Below are 19,175 nucleotides of genomic sequence, written 5' to 3'. Positions count from 1 at the left end.
ATCCACCTGCCTCTGCCTCCTGCATGCTAGGATTAAAGGCATGCGCCACCACCGCCCGGCACTTTTCCTGATATTTTCTTTCTTTGGAAAGATTTATTTATTTATTATGTAAACAGCATTACTTCCATGTATGCCTGCATGCACCAGATCTCATTATAGATGACTGTCAGCCACCATGTGGTTGCTGGGACTTGAATTCAGGACCTCTTGAAGAGCAGTCAGTACTCTTAACCTCTGGGCTATCTCTTCAGCCCCTGATATTTTCTAATAACCTAGATGTATTTTAGAAAAATAATTTACCAGATGAGTATTTTTTCAAAGATATGCCTGTATTACATTTTTCTTAACAAAGAATAGGTTAAAAGTTTAGAAATGCCAAAAAGTAAATATGCTCACACACGTACTATATACAAGGGATATTGGATACAATATTTATTAATTTCTATGCCTATATAGTAATAAGATTTCAAATACTCATTTTGTTTTATATCTATGAAGTATTTTAAAACAGAAATATTTGTTATCAGAATCTAATAAACATTATATATGTCATAAACTCATAACACCTTTGTCTAATTATAACTTTTCAGATAATGTCAAAGACATTATCACACCCTAACCTTTGCCAAGCACTTCCACTTATTTTGATTTAGATATTAAAATGGAATCAGTCTTCTAGCTGAAAAGGATGTTTGGAGAGGGTCCAAGCCTAACACCCTTGGAGTAGCTGACTCCTAGAGAGCATCCTAGTGATGGAGACTGCAACTGGCAAAGTCATAATCGGAACGTTCATTCTTGATGCCTTGAACATGTACTTTCCATTTATACTGTGAAGCCTCTCCAATAAGATTTAAATAGAGTTGAAATGAGATCACATTTAAATCCAATGTGCTGTAGAGTTCATTTTAAACTTTCATCTGATTGTGCAAAAACATATTTCTTTTATAGACTTCCCAACATAACCTATTATGAGCCTTGGTTTATTTTCCCCCACTTAATGCGGTTACAATTCAGTCTCATTTCTATTACAAAGCATGCATCCGTGAGCACACACACACATGTATGCAATATTAAACCAAACTGAAAAAGAAAAAGGGTTCTGATGTTTCAGTAAATAAACTTCTTAGCTCTGGTTTTTCCTTTTGTAAAATGATTTGTACTCTAATTCATACACAGTGATTACTAGGACAAATATTCTAAAAGACCAAAACCTTCTGATGAAATATCAGGCACTACAGAGTGTCTGATATTGGAACCAACAGTAAGCAATGCAAGCTGGGGTTTTTGAAATACAATTAACTGGATTTCTAGTCACTATATGCAAAATCAACCCAGCCACCAATGCTTCGAGAAAAAGCTGTTGCAGACAATGTTCTTAAACTTGAAGCTACAATTGATAATCTCTGAACTTAGAGTAATTAATAACAACTCAAGTAAAAGCATGCAATTTGCAAAGTAATCAAGATAAACAAATGTATATCAATAATTTTTGATAATGATTCCAGTGCAATAACAAGAAAAAGGCTATTTTAAGTAGCACATTCCTTCATGTTTACATTAGTAAAGATACCCTTCTCATTTCTGTTTTATATAATTTTATGCATATGGGCGTTTTTGCCTACATGTATGTCTGTGTTCCATGTGCATGCAGAAGAAAATATCATATCCCTTCGAACTGGAGTTAGAGATGACTGTTAGACACCATATGGGCACTCAGAATAAAACCTGAGTTCACTGGAAAAGCAGTTAATGCTATTAACCACTGAGCGAACTCTCCAGTAGGAACCCACCCCATTTCTTAACAGTTGTTAAACATCTCACATTTATACTATACAAACTTAAATGCATAAAGAAAAAATTCTCTTTTTTTTCTTTCCTTCATCTTTTTTTATTCCTCAAATGCCTTGTCTTTCAACAATCTTTTACTTATGTTTTTGAATAAGGAAGGTTTCTTCCCAGAATGTCATGTTCTTATCAAATTTAAGGATTTATTAATTGCTACCAGGTAGTGTTCCCTTTAATTGCCTGGCAAATGACATAGGAAAGTCATATAGATTGTATTTGTAAAGTGTGCGAAACAACTCAGTGAGATGCAACTACTTCTCAGCTTTTAAGAACAGCTCTGTTTCTTTAGGTATATCTAGTGACACATCTTAACGTTTATACTTATTGAGGAAAGTGTGAAGTCAGAATAAGAATCGCTTTAGAGATTCCCTTGGAAGAAAAACTAGCGCCTGTCTACCTTTGGAGACCATTTAGATCATGACCTAATCAAAACAATTAGTGAAAATGTAATTAGAAGGTGTCCATGTTGATAGACATGGCACATAGAATGTATGTAAATTCTGTGGTAAGATATTTTCGGTGATAGTTATGCATGGCTTTATTTTAGTTGTGCAAGGTAAAAGTTCACTTACACTGGCATGTTGTCGGTCATAAGGTTCTGTGTTAGCAGTGATCTTCTGTTACCAGTGGGCACCAAATATAGGAAATGAAAGCGAACCTGAAATTTGTACTAGGTTCTAATGAAGTCTTTCTCATCATTAACATCAGAATTACAGTGTCAGGGAATAATGAGTCCATCAGACTCTGATTTGTCGATTTGGGATATAAATATCTATCAAATCTTCCTAGAAGACTGTTTTGTATCATATTAATAAATTATACATAAAAGATATAAAATATCTATGTCTATCCTATGATACTCTTGCTTTTAACCTCTTAATTACCATCAGTCTTTTCTCTAGCTGGATTGCCAGCTTTGCTGTTTCTGATCTCAAAGAAATTCAGAATTCCCTGCTTATTGTTGGTTTGGCTTTTGTTGTTTTTTATTCTCCCTTTTAAAGAGAAAAACACCTTTAGTTCCATGAGACATAAATCTTTTATCATTGATGAAACAAAGAAAGATGAAAAGAAGACTTTACAGAACTTTCTGCAGAAACCTTGGGAAAATAAAAGTGACATGCCAGGGCCATCTGCTTGCCACCGTTGATCATGTGTACTCAATGGTTATGCCATGTTGCCAAAGATTAACCATCAGAAAAATAACTGTGACAGATCTCTTCTTATTCTAATGGAAGGTCCAATTAATAACAGAAAAAAAGTTACAATGGTCATGTACTATTGAAATGATCCTAAATGGAAGTATACAGGGAGACCTCAACAACATCATTATCCAACAAGCAGAGTCTCACTGTTGAGTGCATTCGATAATTAAATTCTTCATTAATGAAATTACCAAATCATTGGTATTTTGTAATTTATATTTAAAGTTTCTTATGAAGAACATGATACATTTCAAGAAAAACTATACTAAGCTTTATTTGAATTCATGAAATGCCATGGTATCTGAAATAGGTATCATTCATAAAAAGAAAATAGGCAACAAAGATTCCAGTGTGTGTGTGTATATGTGTCTGTGTGTGTATAAATGGTATAAACTCTCTCTCCCTCAATGTCTCTGCATATATATGTGTTATATACATATGTATATACACATTTACAGATGTATGTAAACATATATGTGTCTGTATGTATGAATGTGTATGCACACATGTATATACAGAGAGAGTGAGAGAAAGAGGAAAGGAGAAAGAGTTTATGTGCTGTTAACGCTTTAAAAGAAAAAGCTCTAAAACTATACAAAATGTCAGCATTTTAAATTCCAATTCAAATAATTCTAAGGGTTTGGACAAATACAAAGCTAATATAAGACTTTAAAAAGGAATAAAAACAAAACTGGATGATGTGAAAATTATGATATCTTAAATATTAGAAGACATAAAAGAAATGTGATATATCTTCCTGATTAAGAATAATGGCCTCATGTTGCAAAATACATCTGAAAACAAAAATATAAAAGCAGTTTGCACTTGTCAATTAGTAAAGATTATAACATCAATAGAAGACCGAAGTATGTCTTAACTTACTGGTGAAAGCATTGAACAAACCAATAACAGGACCAAGGCAGCCAGAAAGTCATGAAGATGACAGGAAAGCTCCACCTAATTCCCTCTGTGAAAGTTTCCAAGTATGCCCTCTCACTTATTCTGCAAAACTGAGCACACATTCAAAATACATCATTTGGTATGAAACTACACTCCAGAAAATTATCACCTACAACAAGCATTTACTTGAATTGCTTTAATTTAAAAGTTTCTTATGAAATAAAAAAGAAAGTAAAATTAAAGATAATGGGTAAGCTGAAGTTTTTCTAACTGTGCATTTTACTGTTGTATGTAATCCAAATAAATAAATCCCTAAATATACACTAGGCCACTACCATTACAACTTCTCAAGTATAGAGCACGAAAAATAGAACAGTGTGACTTTATCTATTACATGTATATTGTCTGTTCTAAGTTTAGCACTAGTCAGTGAAAAAATAATACTGAGAAACAACAATACTGTATTAGAACTATGAAGTTACTCCTCTTTTCTAGTTATTGAGATTCGGTGTTGAAAGAAATAATAAAATATCAAGAATATTTATGGGTTGCCCCTGTGGTTATATATTTTCTTCTCTATATTTTAAATTATAGTGAAAATTCATTTTTGAAGTTTTTAAATAGCATGTTCATGTCTTTCCTAGCTTTGTTCTCCGGGTGGCTGAGAGTTCAGTTAAATTCAGAGCAGACTATCCTGGAAAGTAGGTTTCAAGACTTCATCATGTGAGCCAGGCTGAAGGATACACACACACATGCACTCCCGTACACATGTGCACCTGTATATGTGCGTATATATGCATACACACAGACACATATTATCTGACATTTATGACAGCACAAGGAACGTTGTTTCTAAATAGGGCACTTTAAAAATGTTTCCCCAAGGCAATGCAGCTCTTGAAAGGACTGTGGCTGGTAACGTCAGATTTTCTCAAGCAGAACTCCAGCTCTGAAAAAGTAAACATGGCTGCTTGTTCCACATATCCTCCTCTCAGTCCCCTTCCCACTAGAATTTCCTCCTTTGACCTGGTCAACTAGTGTTCTGGCCTGCTGTGCTTTTATGAAATTAAATGAATCATCTTTTTGTACAAATCCGCTAGAATGGAGCACACTTGAATATTTCTTGTTCACTTGTCAGCTGCTTTGAAGTTGCGTTAATAATAATAAAAGACAGAAAGGAAACTGGCATCATAGTGAGAATGTTTTCAGGATAAAGGGCTAGGAGAAATGAGAGCCCTTTAATCCAACCTCAAATAAAGAAATGTTAAAAGCCAGTGCATTGTTGTTAAATCTGTGATGTCACCATGTTCATGTTCGGTTACTGTTGAAAAGATGCCGCAATAGGAAGAAAACATTTTTAATTCTCAAGAAAAGAACGTGTTACATCCTTTGATATTTTATTATGTGTTTTCCCGTAGCTGGAGGTTCCATAAGGACAGAGACTGTTTCAACCTTGTTCAACCATATGGCCAGGATTTAAACAGTTGATGGATAAATTATGCTAAAGAAAAGCAAAAGTTAGTAAAAGTTTCTAATTTTTACACCAACATCAAGTCTCTAGAAAATAATTCTAAACTCAAAATTACAAATTGGAATTAGTTCATTTCTAATTATAAAAATCATTAAAAATCAAAGAAGTCTTAACTTAAAAAATGTGCATAAGTATTTCTGAGGATAAGTGCATGTGCACGTGCACACTTGATACCCACGGAAACCACAAACAGATGTGGAGTCCATTGGAGCACAAAGGCTGTGCTATGGCAAGTGGGAGGGAGGAGCCAGAGGTCCTCTGCAAGAGCAGCATGGACGCAGCTGAGCTGTGTCAGTAACACTAGGATTCTTCACAAAACCCAGTTCCCAAGTATGGGTCCTATTCATCACGGCCTCAGTCCTCAGGCACCAGTCACCCTGTCGCAGGGCCACTGGGCAAGGAGGTCTGATGTGATATTAAGGCATTTCTAAACTAGAAGAGATTAGTCTCTTTGCTCGGTCCATACTTATTAAACATTTTTATTACTAAAAGTGCATTTGTGCTAGCATACCCTTCAGGACAATGTGTTCTGTCTTATCCAGGTTCTATCTACAGATAACCAAATTTGGGGGTGAAATGAGATAAAATTTAAAATTAAACTGACCTGTGACTTCTGTAAGACTTCCAAAAACTAAAAACCTTTTATAGTTTATGGTCCATCAATAAATGATAGGAGTTTTAAACATCTTTAAAGTTGGCTATTTATAGTATATCCATAGTAGAATAAAACTTAACATAATCCTGTAGATAATAAATTATCTGGTAAGGGTTTTTACTTTGTCAACATCTCTCTGTAAGGACAATTCTAGAGCAATATCATCTGAATATCATGAATATCAATGAATATCATGGATATTGTCTTAATTTGAGGGCTCTACACAACCACATTATCCTAAAATGCTTTAGTACTTAAAGTATCAAGAAAAAAATGCCTAACATATTTAAATTAGCTGAGCTACGGCAATATTGATGAAAATGTCTGGAGAAGGTGATATTCCTGATACTATGTGGTTACATTTAAAATATTAAATAGTCCTATCTTACTCTACATCTATAAGAATGCTATTAATATAACAAACACAAATCAGTGATATATTAAAATATTTGTACAACAAAATTTGCTTCCAAAACCACTTTGTCTTTTTTCCTGGGTGTCCGGAAGGTGAATCAGCATTCACCAAGCAGAAATGGAGGCTTCTTGCTTTGTGGTTCATATTAACAAAGTGAGGCTAAAGTACCAGTAAAATCACTGGGAAAATATAACCATTAATATCAATTCTACTAAAACCATTAATAAAGTGAGCAACTCGACGCTACTGAGTGTTCATTTACAATGTATATTTCTCCAAGAGTGGGGTGGAATGGGTTTAGCATGTGGCCTCAAGTAAATAATAAGTTAGCTTAGTTAAATAGCTTGTTTTCAAACAGTGACTCATAAAACAGTCAAGACTCTAAAATACAACAGGGAAACTGAATTCTTAAATGCAAAAGAAGAAGAAAATGTCTTTTAAAAAAGCTGCATATCACTGGGACTTTTAGGAAAAACGTTTTTAAGACACTTTACATTGAAATGAAGTCACTGTAAACCCTAGAGCCTTTTTCTCTTGGTCTTGGGGTCTCAGTGACTATACTTAAAATTCTCTTCCAAAAGCAGTTAATATTCCAATTCTACCTTCCTCTGCTTTTCAAATGTTAAATGAGAAACAAACCAGATGCATCATAACTGACATGGGTGTTCAATTGAAGAAGCATGACTAAGCATTTAAAAATAACAGCAATATTTTGCACAATTCTAAAAAGCAGCTCTACTAACTAACACAGAAATATCCTAAATCTCTCCTACTTTAGGGACTAACCAGAGAATGCCTCTCTGTAGCTTGGCAATAACAAAAGCAGGTCAGCGTATTCGTAATCTCTTGGATCAAGGTCAGTTTTTAATTCCTTCTTGTTGATACGTTCATCTGGAAATGACAGCTATTAGAAGTACAAGGATAAGCAGAAGTGCTAGTATTTACACACACTCATCATCATGAATACTTTAGGAACTGGAAATTGAAATCTGTAGAAAGCTTAAGAAAGATGTGTTTACCCCAAAGAAATCAGAAAGACTCAGAGCTTGAGAGAATTGTTCTCAGTGCAAATTTGAGCTGACTGCTGCTCTGGAAAGCAATATGAATCCGCAGTTTTGTCAAGTATATCAGTGCTTAGAATTCTGTACTGTTGTTAGCATCTCCTTTTGATTGTCTTACATATTATATATAAATAAAAATTTACAGCAAATATTTATTCTATTTAGGAGACTATTTAGCATGTTGGCAGATGTAGCATAAATATATAAATACCTGGCTCCAATCAAAGAATTGTGTCATTATTAACTGTATTGGAAGACAACTAATTCATCCTGTGAAGTGAAATTATTTTTAAAAGATACAGAACAACTAAGATACACTTAGCTTAAAAAGAAGACTATGGTACCTTGTACTCTTGGGATAACCAAAGTACATAACCATCAAAATGCTCTAATCAAAACACATGAAATTGTTATATAGATCATAGACTGGACAAAATAATAAGACTTAGTTCTTTCAAGCACTCAAAAGACATAAATGTTCATAATAATCAATAAAGGTTAAATGGCATTTCTTTGTCTATTAAAACAAACATATCAGAGAGATCTATAGGTACTAGGCACTACCAGTAGTGTTGGAGCTCTAAATGGATTTAAAATATACAGTATAAAACTATGAAACAATCAATTAAATAGTTAATAAAAGGTTTTGGATGTTGAAACATAAAATTTTAAAAAGTCATATTTTCATATTAAACCAATATTTCTTATGGCTTATGAAGATATTGGCAATATGTGTAGGTGAAAGAACACAATTTAAATAAAAAATAGGAAGAACACAATTAATACGAAAGCACTTCGAATATCGGGTATTGCCAGCAATCTTTGTTTATGAATGATACCATGAACTAAACAAGCCAATCGTAATGTTTCATCTTCAAAGTCTCTTTAAAAATATTTTTAAAATGATTTTAAAACTCTCTCTTTCCTAGTAAATGCTCACAGTCTTCCACTTGCATGCAAATTAAAACCAGAACATATCATGTCTCAATGTTAGCTTTTCACTGACACTTTACAGTCCATAAATATTGCAAGCCATTAATGCTATCTAAAAATCTATAGCCTCGCACGAAAACCAGCAAAACATCAGGATGACCCCACTACAGCAAAATGTATTAATGGGCTAGTTAGGGAGCAGGTTATTGACACAGGGAGGATCTTCTTGTCAGTAGAATGATAGAATGAGTCAAAGAAACAGTCTCTTATTCAGAGTAAAGGGTACACTTTTCAACTTACTTTATTTCATTCCTAGAGCAAAGAACTATTTAGAAATAACAGATACTACATTATATACCACAATGGCAAATCTAATTCTGCCTTGGCAGAGGCATGAATAAACACAGAAGTGAGTAACTACTTGCTATATTGGTGCCATAGATATGTAATTGCCTCCAAAAAACCCTCTTCTGAACACCACCTACACATTAATAAGACACAGTGAACTTGCAGCTAGACCCCTGTTCTATCCCATATGATCCCTGAAAAGGCTTTGAAATGAGGACACGTGCATAATTAAGGCACACTGAATATCACAGCCATGTAACAAACTAGAGTATTATGAATCCTCAGGGAAACCTCACAGAACTAATGTATTTTCTAAAGAAAGCTGCACATGAGTAAAGGGAGACTCAAATGCTAATTAGATCCTCTCAGAGAAGGCTATAGAAAAGTTGCTCCTTGAATTCCGAAGTTGAACACAAAATGGAACATTTGTGTACAGGAGACTGGATGAGAGAAAGGGCTTGATATAAAAGCCCTTCAATCGATGATTTACACAATTTGTGAGAAAATAAACTAAGCAAAGCCAAAAATGCAACAATGAGAGAATTCTCATCTTTCCAAAAGGGTTAAGTATGAGAACTGATTTCCTATTAGAAAGGGATTATATAACAACAGAGGGAAATACTCAGCCTAGCATATGCTAATTCAGTCAGCTTTGCCAGGCATTGCTGTGTGTTTTTGGCTGGCTGATTCACATTCCTTTCCTCCTCTTTTTTGCTATTTTTTATTACTCGATGAAAGAGGTGGAACTCTCAAAAAGCACAGTAATTACTACAAAACATTAAGGACTGTCCATTAGTGGTTGTGAAATCAGAAACTATCATTTTACAACAGTGCTCTTCCTAAACTATTCTCAATCCTTCATTAGTTTATTTTAATGTGTATTGTTCCAGGTCGGTAGCATGGTCATGAAAAGAGACTATTATGTTCCTGGAGAGTAAAAGGCAAGCCAAATTATTATTCAAACTTCAACAAATAAAATAGAAAAGAGTAGCAAAGGAGTGGCAGTTAAATTTTGTGCACACTTTTATTTACCTTTAAATAAAATATATTTATTTAATATATATATATATATTCTAATTTATAATTCATAGCTATTCATTTCAACCTAAACTTATTTGTACAGATTGAAAACCAGAGGGCATATGAAGTATAAAAATGAGCATAACGTAGAGGTATCATGGTCATTTCCTACAAGAGGAGGGATAAGCGGCAAACTAAAATAATAGATGAAATTTTAAAGAAAGTATAAATATACTTTACACATTGAATATTCCAAGCTTTGATGTTTAAATAAGCACCATCAAGGCACCTGTACTTTTAAGTGTAAATAATTTTATCCCAGAAGGTAAAAATACTTCATTGCAAGAAATTAATTGGCTTTATAAAGTACACAGAATCAATAAAGCCCTACATACTTCACAGTCTTCACATCTTTGTCAGGAATAGTGCTTTTCCATTCTGCTCCCAAGGAGAAGCAGTACCTCTGTTCTATAGATTAATCATTATAATACTCATAACTTTATTAGGGACCCAATTCAACTTCTAAAAGGCCTTTTATTTCCTTATGACATAAAACTATTGGTACTGCTTGATCACACTTTGCTTGAAGATTTTATGTTCCTAGAAGCAAAAGAAAACTTATTTTTATTTTAATCCTTTCCTATGACTAAATATGGTCTTCCTTAGCAACACTGAAATGGGTGGCATGTACTTTAAATATTTAAGTGAAATCTATTGACTGACTCTAAGTTATCCCAATGTTGAATAACGACCATCCTAATATTTACTTCAGACCTCTAAAGTCTACACTGAATAATGAATGCCCAGCTCTGTCTAAGGAAGGGCTGATAACTTCATCTTCACCTATTCAGACAGCTTCAGGTTTTGAAGATTTACTCTCAAAAGCACAAAGATCCAGAATAATTCTCAACCCTATTGAATTTTCCAATTTTTTGTAAAATCTTGGTTGTTTCTAGTGGAAGAATCCATTCTTGTCATTGTTGAAGAAAACATATTCACTGAAAGGCGGGAAAAAAAGACTAAATAGTAAACAAACTCACTTTTCCTCATCTATCACATTATTCCCACAGATATTCATTATTTAAAAACCTAACAAGGTTGGCCTTTAGTCTTAACAGTAATGATATATTTTAAGTGTAAGCATTCACGAGTATACATGACTAAATAACCAAGAAACATTTCCCTGCTCAATAATTACTTCACTTATTTTGGCATTATTTAACTCATGCCTAATTAAGGAGAATATTTACTTTCATAATTTTTAAGCAGAATACCTTTTCTAAGAAGACAGTAATTTTTTTTCTTTTTAAGGAAACCCACCAAACACATTTTGAGAAGCTTATGCGCTTAATTCTTAGATAAAAATCAATATGCACAATATATCAAGTGTTTTGTTCTTTTGCAAAAGGAATCCAAGCAAAATTTCATGCGTGGCTGTTATCCAGTGGGCTTTTGTGGCATGCTGAAAATAGCATTAAATGCTTAGATCTTGCCATTTTTAGGGACTCATCTGATGACTATTCGTATGTTCGAAAATCAATATTTTATGATATGGATTCATGAAAAGGCATGCCACTTATTGCCAGCAATTTATCTGAACAGAGATTAAAATTTTAATTCCTGTAGTCAAAAAGAAAACAACAAACAAACAAAAAAGGAAATCTATTTTATGTAGTGTAAGGAACATTAGTGAACAGCCCCTTACTGAGAGCAGTTCTCCAAGCACCAGAGAGCAGGCCTAGCGTAGGAAGCATTCTCTGCTATTCACTATCATTAAATTGACCCACCAGCCTGATAGTTTACAAGAAAATCAAATGTTCACCAATAGTTAATAAAAATGCACATAATCCTACCAGGAGTGATTTAGGAATCTCTGAAAAAAATCTGTTTTTTCTGATGCTTGGCCGTGAGATGGCATGGTGCTCTTTGGATTATTTCAGATTTTAAGAGGTTAAAGCATTGTTTTTGACGACCCTTAGCCAGAAAAATACTTCCCATTTCTTTCTGCTGCCCCCTGACTGCTTTCCTGTGTTTGCCTGTGCTGCTGAACACATAAAGCCTGAGATGTCATTTGCATCATCACACAGCAGGGGGCTTCAGTGCCTCCAAGTCCAGGTTACTCCACACTACCCCTTCACTTGAGGAATTTAGGGAACATGCCTCTTTTGCTTCTTCAAGAACTACACTCTAAAATTCTTGACATTTCAACTAAAATGTTGCCAATGTACTTGTCCTTTTAACTATTTTAGGTTAAACCAGTACATTTAAGCTATGCCTTTCTTTCTTTCTTTCTTTCTTTCTTTTTTTCTCATAGAATGAGTTTTTGATCTAGTCTGACATAAATTATCTGGGATTCTCTAATCATGAAAAAGAAAAATGGGTAGGGAAGGAATTGAGAACAATTGGTCAGACTGAATTCATAGAAAGGTACAAGCCATGTTATCTATCTACACATTTAAGTTTTTTCTAAGATACAACTGAGAAACAAATATAGGCCTATAAGAATATCAAAATTTTCTCATATATATATATATAGCAAAATATGAGCGCTGCTGTATTGTGAGGCTAAGACTGGGAAATACACATTGTTCAACGTCATTTGATTTGCTATAGTTTTACTAAACTAAAGATAGAAACTGCACAGATGTGTAAATTGTATTTGCTTTCAGGGAGATTATATTTATTTTTACCACTAGTTGCTAGAGCTATAAATAGAGTAAGTTAGAAAGACAGCTACCAATTTGGCAAAAGTCTTCTACTTCGGCTTGGGAATTTTGCTGCTTAGGCTAATGATTGTTTTCACCTGTTTCTTCAACCGCCTCGGTCACCAGTAGAGAAGCATTGCCTTCGTCAGGCTGCTTAATGAAATGGAATGCATTGACATGAGGACTTTCTCAATAAATATTTTGGGACACAGATCAGAATTAAAGCAAAGCACAACATTACATTACCAATTCATGTTATCCTATTTCTTTATCCCCAGGTTCTTCAAATAGGTGATTCAGCTTTTTGCAATCAGAGTGTATCCAACCAACTCCCTATAAAGGGGAAAGTAACGCCAAACACTGCTTATTCGAATACCTTTAAATACACTGTTAGGACGCCATCCAACAATCCTCCACTCACATTTTACTCTTTGAGTGATTTAAGTATTTTTTTTTCTTTAAGAAAAATGATGCAAGTTCACTGTTTCCATTAGGACAAACAGTTTTATACTTTTAGACCTGCTGAAGGAAGGCATGGGGGCCAGTCATATTGATTGTTGCTTAGCTATGTTACACACTTGCATTCTCAAGTTGGAGAAACAGAAAAAAGACAATGAAACAATCTTCACTATCTTGAGACACAAAATAGCAAAAAAAAAAAAAAAAAAAAAAACAAACCCTCAGAATCTTTTGCAGTAAGATTTTTTTTTATTACAGCTTATTTGGGAATAAGCTTCTTGAAGCTGTCAGATGTGGGCCCTCAAATATACAGACTGCTTTCAAAATGTCTGTTATCAACAAAGGGAGAGTGACTGCACTCTGCTCCAACATCACTGACCAGAAGAAATGATCTTGAAAGGACTTAAGTTATTTGAGGACACATAAAAGAATAAGAGATTTGAGAAGCATTAGTGTGATGGTAAGTGTACTAAAGATACAATGCGTTTTCTATAAAATGTCTGGTGAAGTTATGTACAAAACAGCAAGTAACTATGTATATTCACCTGAGCGCTAATCTGAAGGCATTTACTGGTAACTACAGCTAACTGTTAATTAGAATATCTTATAGCAGGAAGTATTAAAGCACTGGTAAAAAGGAAATATTCAGGAAAATCAGGTGTTTCTGCATGTATCTATTCTCTGTTACATTTTGCTTTCTTTCTTTTTTTAGTCCCAGGCATATTTTTTTATGTGAACAGGAATTTCTTCATCTCAGAAGTATCCCCCCAGGCATGGGAAGCAATGTGGTTTTAAGAAGACGTGAACTGAACAGCTTCTACTTCATGGTCAAATGAGGTCTTAATTGCAGATATTCAGCCTGTGTGCTTCCCATTCTATAACATATATTGTGTTTCCCATCCTCTTGATTTTTTCTCTTTCCTTGATATGGGATAATAAGAAAACATGGCTTTTATCTTAAAGCTGAATCTCTCTCCCTTTCTCTTTTTACTTTTGTAATTCTCAAATTATATTTTGGTCGGAACCAAATATTTGGTAGAACATATTTATTTCCTATCTATCTCTTTTGTAAGGATACATTGGGTACAAACGCTTACATGATATTAAAGAGACTTAGAGACTTAAGAACTTTAACCCCTGAAACTACCCTTGCTTAATTTTAACACTGGTTTGGTTCTGATCAGGGGCTTATTCTTCCTTGTATTGAGAAATGAAAACTTAAGTTTCCAAAAATTATAAAAATAAAAAAGGTAGTGACAATATAAAATGTTGTTTAATAAATGTTTAAAGAAAGTTAAAGCACTGAAACACAGAGAAGATACTTTAAAAAGAGTTTTTTTTCTTATGTGATACTTATTGCATAAAAAGGGATTATATTTAAGGGATATATAAATTGATTAGCAGTAAGTGCCTCCACTACCAAAGCTAGCAAATAAGAAACTACTGACTAACAGTAGCATTTGCCTAATCATAACTACTAGCAGACAGGGCAGACTGCCCCTAGCCAAAATCAGCTGTTCACTATATCCCCACACACCCTTACTCCCCTGTACACAGAAAGATCTGTGAAGCGTTTAATCTGTGTTCAGGAAGTAAAGCTTGCCATCCTCCAATCTAACCAAGACCTAATCAAACAGTAGGCTGGTGGGAGAGACATAAATCAGAGCCTGAAAGCAATGTTTATAGCCAAGAGGAAGAAAAGGCAGGCGTGAGCAATTTGTTTGAGGAAGAACAGACAGCATCACCAAAGTATGATATGTCTGTAGGAGCCAGTGTTTGATAAATGCGAGGCAGCCATAAACAAGAGAAGAGAATTCAAGGGTGCTCGTGCTCTCTCTTCCTTTATCCTCTTTTCAATCCTCTTTAATGTTGACTGAGATGTTCATAAGTACACAGACAGCATGGAACTGGTGCTCATTCTCTGGCTGCTGTAAAGGATGCTTATTTATTTATTTATTTATTTACTTGGACCTGAGGCTGGTGCTGCTGCTAGCTGCAGTGGTGCTTTTTCCCTGCCTTGCTCATACCCCTTCCCCGCCCTGTCTGCCCTGTCTCTTCTAGTCTGTTGGGAAAGGCCCCTGTGTCTAAGTCACTGGTTTACATACTCAATAAAAAAGAACCATGCCTGTGATGGAATCTCTCCTTTCTAGGTTAAGAAAGAGTAAATCCTCCCTCAGGAGCTCTCTCTCTCTCTCTCTCTCTCTCTCTCTCTCTCTCTCTCTCTCTCTCTTTCTCTCTCACACACATGCAGAGAGAGAGAGAGAGAGAGAGAGAGAGAGAGAGAGAGAGCGCAGAGAGAGAGAGCGCAAACACAAGCAGGCAGTTATTTTCAGTGCACTGAATAGACAATTCACAGGGAAATGTTGAAGAAGCGAGGAGGCGACCCCCAAGTGCAGCGCATGGCCCACATGCTCTATAATAAATAATCTCTTCCCACCAGCCCAGCCGCGTGTGCAATGACCAGTCAGTGACACCGCACTGAGACTAGCAGAGAAAACACATTCAGCCCGCTGGATTTTCATCACAATCACCAAATTAACTGATTTCCCCGTGTCTCTCTTCCCCAAACTGGTGCATGCCGGTGCTGGCGTGCCGCGCGATACGCGCGTGCACGCGCGCGTGCACACAGATACAGAGACAGACTGTCACACACGCACACGCACGCACAGAAGGAGGGAGGAGGGAGAAAACAGCTGAGAGATCCAAGTTGCTGAGAGGTGAACTAGGGACTCTAGGAGGATGTTTTCTTGGCAAGATTAGAAATCCAAGTAACGCATCAGCCACCTGGGTTACTTGCAAGATGGTGGGGGTGTGAGCGTTGGGAAATTGGACCAGGAGGTGTGAGCAGGGAGAAATCACTATCTGCTTTCTTGGGGACTCTAGCACATGAATTTTTAAATTTATAGCCCCTGTAAAATACGCAAAATTCCCACCATATATTCCAGGAAACATCTGTACAGGGTTAGTTAATTGATTTAGCAATTTTCTGCACATCACTTCATCCACATCCGAAAATATGCATAAATAAAATACTGTCCCAATCTGTACCCCCAGAAGATCGTAGGAAAGAGGCTGCATTCCAAGAACTTGCTGAAAGATGGTTCATTGACCTCATTTAAATCATGCAAAAAGAAAAATACCCGTTTGGGTTTTGAACACCCGCGTGTCTATGTGTGCCTTACTGTCACATTCCTTTTACCCAGACGGGGAAAAATTGATCAGATTCGCACAAATATCCAATGGATACCAGAAAGGCTGAGAATGGACAAAGATTTATCCAGGAAAGAGTCACCCAGCTCTAAAAGAATTCTATCCACCATAGTCTCACATCCGTCCTTCCCATATCGCTCATTCAAGCCGCATCCTGTACTACTCTTACAGCAACAATCTTCCGCCTTTCAGTTCCCGCACATGCACGCCGCCTCTGCCTCCTCCACCACCCCAACGTGCCATCTCCCATACACTCTAACTCGCGCATTGCCATTTATTTCAAAATTAGCATCGTCTTCCCTTCATCCATCACACGACACGCCGTCCAAAAGAATAGGACGGGGTGAAATGAACCCGCGTTCTCTAGCCGCCGAGCATCCAGACCAGTTATTTGCATGATAACTGTTTTGTGTGGTTTCCCTCCACTGCAGTCGTAGGGCTTTTACATTTCACGTGAAAGGATGATATTAATTACGCAAAGAAGTGGCAGACAGAGGATATAGACAGGTAGAAATTCTGAGCGAAAATCCAAAGCGGTGAAGTAACTGCTAGGGAGCATACATTTCTTGGCTTAAAAAAAAATGCAAACCACACAGACTGTATAATGAAAAGTCGACGTGTTGATAAAGTGGATTTATGTCTTTTAAATTATCCCTTTGCTCCCTTTTTAAATTCTTGTTTCATTCATAACATTTCTCTCTCTCTCTCTTTCTCTCTCTCTCTCTCTCTCTCTCTCTCTCTCTTTCCTTTCTTCGCTCGCTTTCCTCTCTCTAGCCCAGACAGAGTATCCCTTCTCTTCCTAGGTGAATGACACGTCTCACAACCCCCCCTTACCCCCCACCCCCAAGGATGTTATTGCAATGCACACGGTGCCGCGGCTGCTGCTGTTCTTGCCGTCGCGGTAGCTCGCTCCCAGGCTCTCACACACTTTTTAGACACATGGATGAGATGCTGGTGGGAAAAGGGGAAAGGAGGAAGTCGACCCTAAAAGGGGTGGAGGTTAAAGAGATGACAAGAGATGGAGAGGGTAGCTTAAGAGCGTGATGTGGGAGGTGGCTGGTGAGGGTGGGTGGGAGAATGGAATGTTGAGACAGGCACAAGTTGCCAGCCACCCGGAGTGGGAGGCGGATGCTGGCGGGGATCGAGTAGGGTGGAAAGAAGGCAGCTCAGGTGAATGAAAAGGCGAAAGGTGCCGCGTAAGGAGCTGCCTGCTGCCAGAGCTGGGCAGAGCCAGCGCTGGAGAACCAACCGGCTGGTGCAAACTGCCACTGCCCCCTGCAGCACCGGGGCGGAGGGGGAGGGAGTGGAAACCGCCGGGCACTGGGGGATTGCCAGGGGAGAGTGGAAATACGGGGTGGAATGGGGAGGATGGGGAATGGGCGTGAAGTGATGCTCCCTACAGCGGGGCGGGGATTACCTTGTAACAGGAGTCCGCAGACACTGTAGAAGCGGAGAACCGCGCTGCGTTTCCAAATCATGGTCCCTTTTCTAAGGGTCTGGGGAAGGATCGAGGGGGCAAGGAGATGCTGCTTGAGAGAAGCACACAGTGCAAAGGCTCAGCTGTGGTCGTCCTCCCGGCTCCCGCCGGACCCACGATCCCGCCGCTGCGGTGTTCGAACCCGCGTGGAAGCTAGTTGCCGGCAGCAGAAGCGGCAGTGCGGAGCACCCGCAGAATAGGGTTTCGGTGGGCTAAATAGTTTCTTCTCCTTCAGTTGCTGCTGGTGCAGCCCCGACACCCGATCTGCTGGGCACCGGTTTGAGCTTGCTTTGCTTTTGGAGCTCGCGGCAAGTCCCAGAGCCCGCCCGGAGGCTGCCCAAGCAGGTGATGCAGAGACGCCTGGGTGTTGAGGAAGGTGCAGGCGAGGGCTGCAAGGAGTGGGTAGGTCACGGGAGGGAGGGGTGGGGGACAGGGGCAGCAAGCTCGTTGCACCGCCGCTCGCGCTCCGGTGTCAGAGTCCTGTTAGAAGAAGCGGTAGCAGTGGTATCAGCGCTTCGTAGCGTTGGCAGCAGCGGCGGCGGCTCCCGGATGCTCCGGCTGCAGCAGCAGCAGTGGCGGCGGCGGCGGCGACGGCGGCGGCGGCGGCGGCGGCGGCGGCGGCAGCGGCGGCAGCAGCTCTAGCGAGCACCAGACACAAGGGCAAGCTCAGCTCGGCTGAGGCCCCGCCCCTATCCTGGCCAGGGATAGGCCCCGCCCCCTGGCCAATAGAAACACACCCACCCACCAGATTTGGCCAATGACAGCGAGGGGTGGGTGGAGACAAGCGCCGGGAAAAACAAACAGGCTTCTCAAGGACCCTTCGGGCAGGAAGCTCTGAAGCCCCCTTTCACGCACTCGGGGCTGGTCTCACCTTCTTAGAAGTGTCCACGTGCTAACTTGCTGGAAAGACAGCCCTATTCCGAAATAGGTGCTGAACTCTGGAGAAGGGTTCAGCCAATCGCCACCGCGAGGGGGCGGGGTTAGCTGTCTTACCCCCCGCCCCCCCGCCCCAACACACACACACACACACACACACACACACACACACACACACACACACACACACACACACACTCACACACACACACCCCACGCCACAGGTTCTGGAATCCGTAGTGTCTGAGCTTGGTCCTGGGTGCGAAGTTCTTCTGCGCATTTGGACTCCTTGAGCAGATGGTGGCTGCACCTGCCCACTCACCAGCTGCAGTAGCAATCTCTAAGGCTCTCAGTCTCAAAGGGAGAGCTTGCAGAGGGCGTAGGAGAGGCTAAGTATAGGGCGCTGAACACCTACCTGCCTTCAAGAACTCGTGGAAGAGACTTGTGGAGGACTTGGAAGTGAAAGAAAATGACTTTGTTGTTATTTATTTATTATTTTTTTTACATATCCCATACCTACTTCTCCGCACAGCTCCGT

General features: G+C 38.3%; 1 protein-coding gene across 3 annotated transcripts in view; it reads right to left on the bottom strand.

The window, feature by feature from the left end:
* The window catches only part of Cadm2 (cell adhesion molecule 2), a 923,258-nt gene extending 904,817 nt beyond the window's left edge, over positions 1-18,441 (bottom strand). For all 3 annotated transcript variants that reach the window (XM_041678464.1, XM_041678466.1, XM_041678465.1), the window contains exon 1: positions 17,702-18,441. In XM_041678464.1, coding sequence (XP_041534398.1) covers positions 17,702-17,762 — 61 coding nt within the window. In that variant the 5' untranslated portion in view covers positions 17,763-18,441. The remainder of the gene's footprint in view (positions 1-17,701) is intronic.
* Between the last annotated feature and the right edge of the window lie 734 nt (positions 18,442-19,175).

The sequence above is a fragment of the Microtus oregoni genome, unplaced genomic scaffold (genome assembly GCF_018167655.1).
Source record: "Microtus oregoni isolate MIOR12 unplaced genomic scaffold, Mior012 000030F_ref0000283, whole genome shotgun sequence".
Lineage (NCBI taxonomy): Eukaryota > Metazoa > Chordata > Mammalia > Rodentia > Cricetidae > Microtus > Microtus oregoni.
The sequence above is the reverse complement of the archived record's forward strand: the minus strand, read 5'-3'. Positions and strand labels throughout refer to the sequence as shown.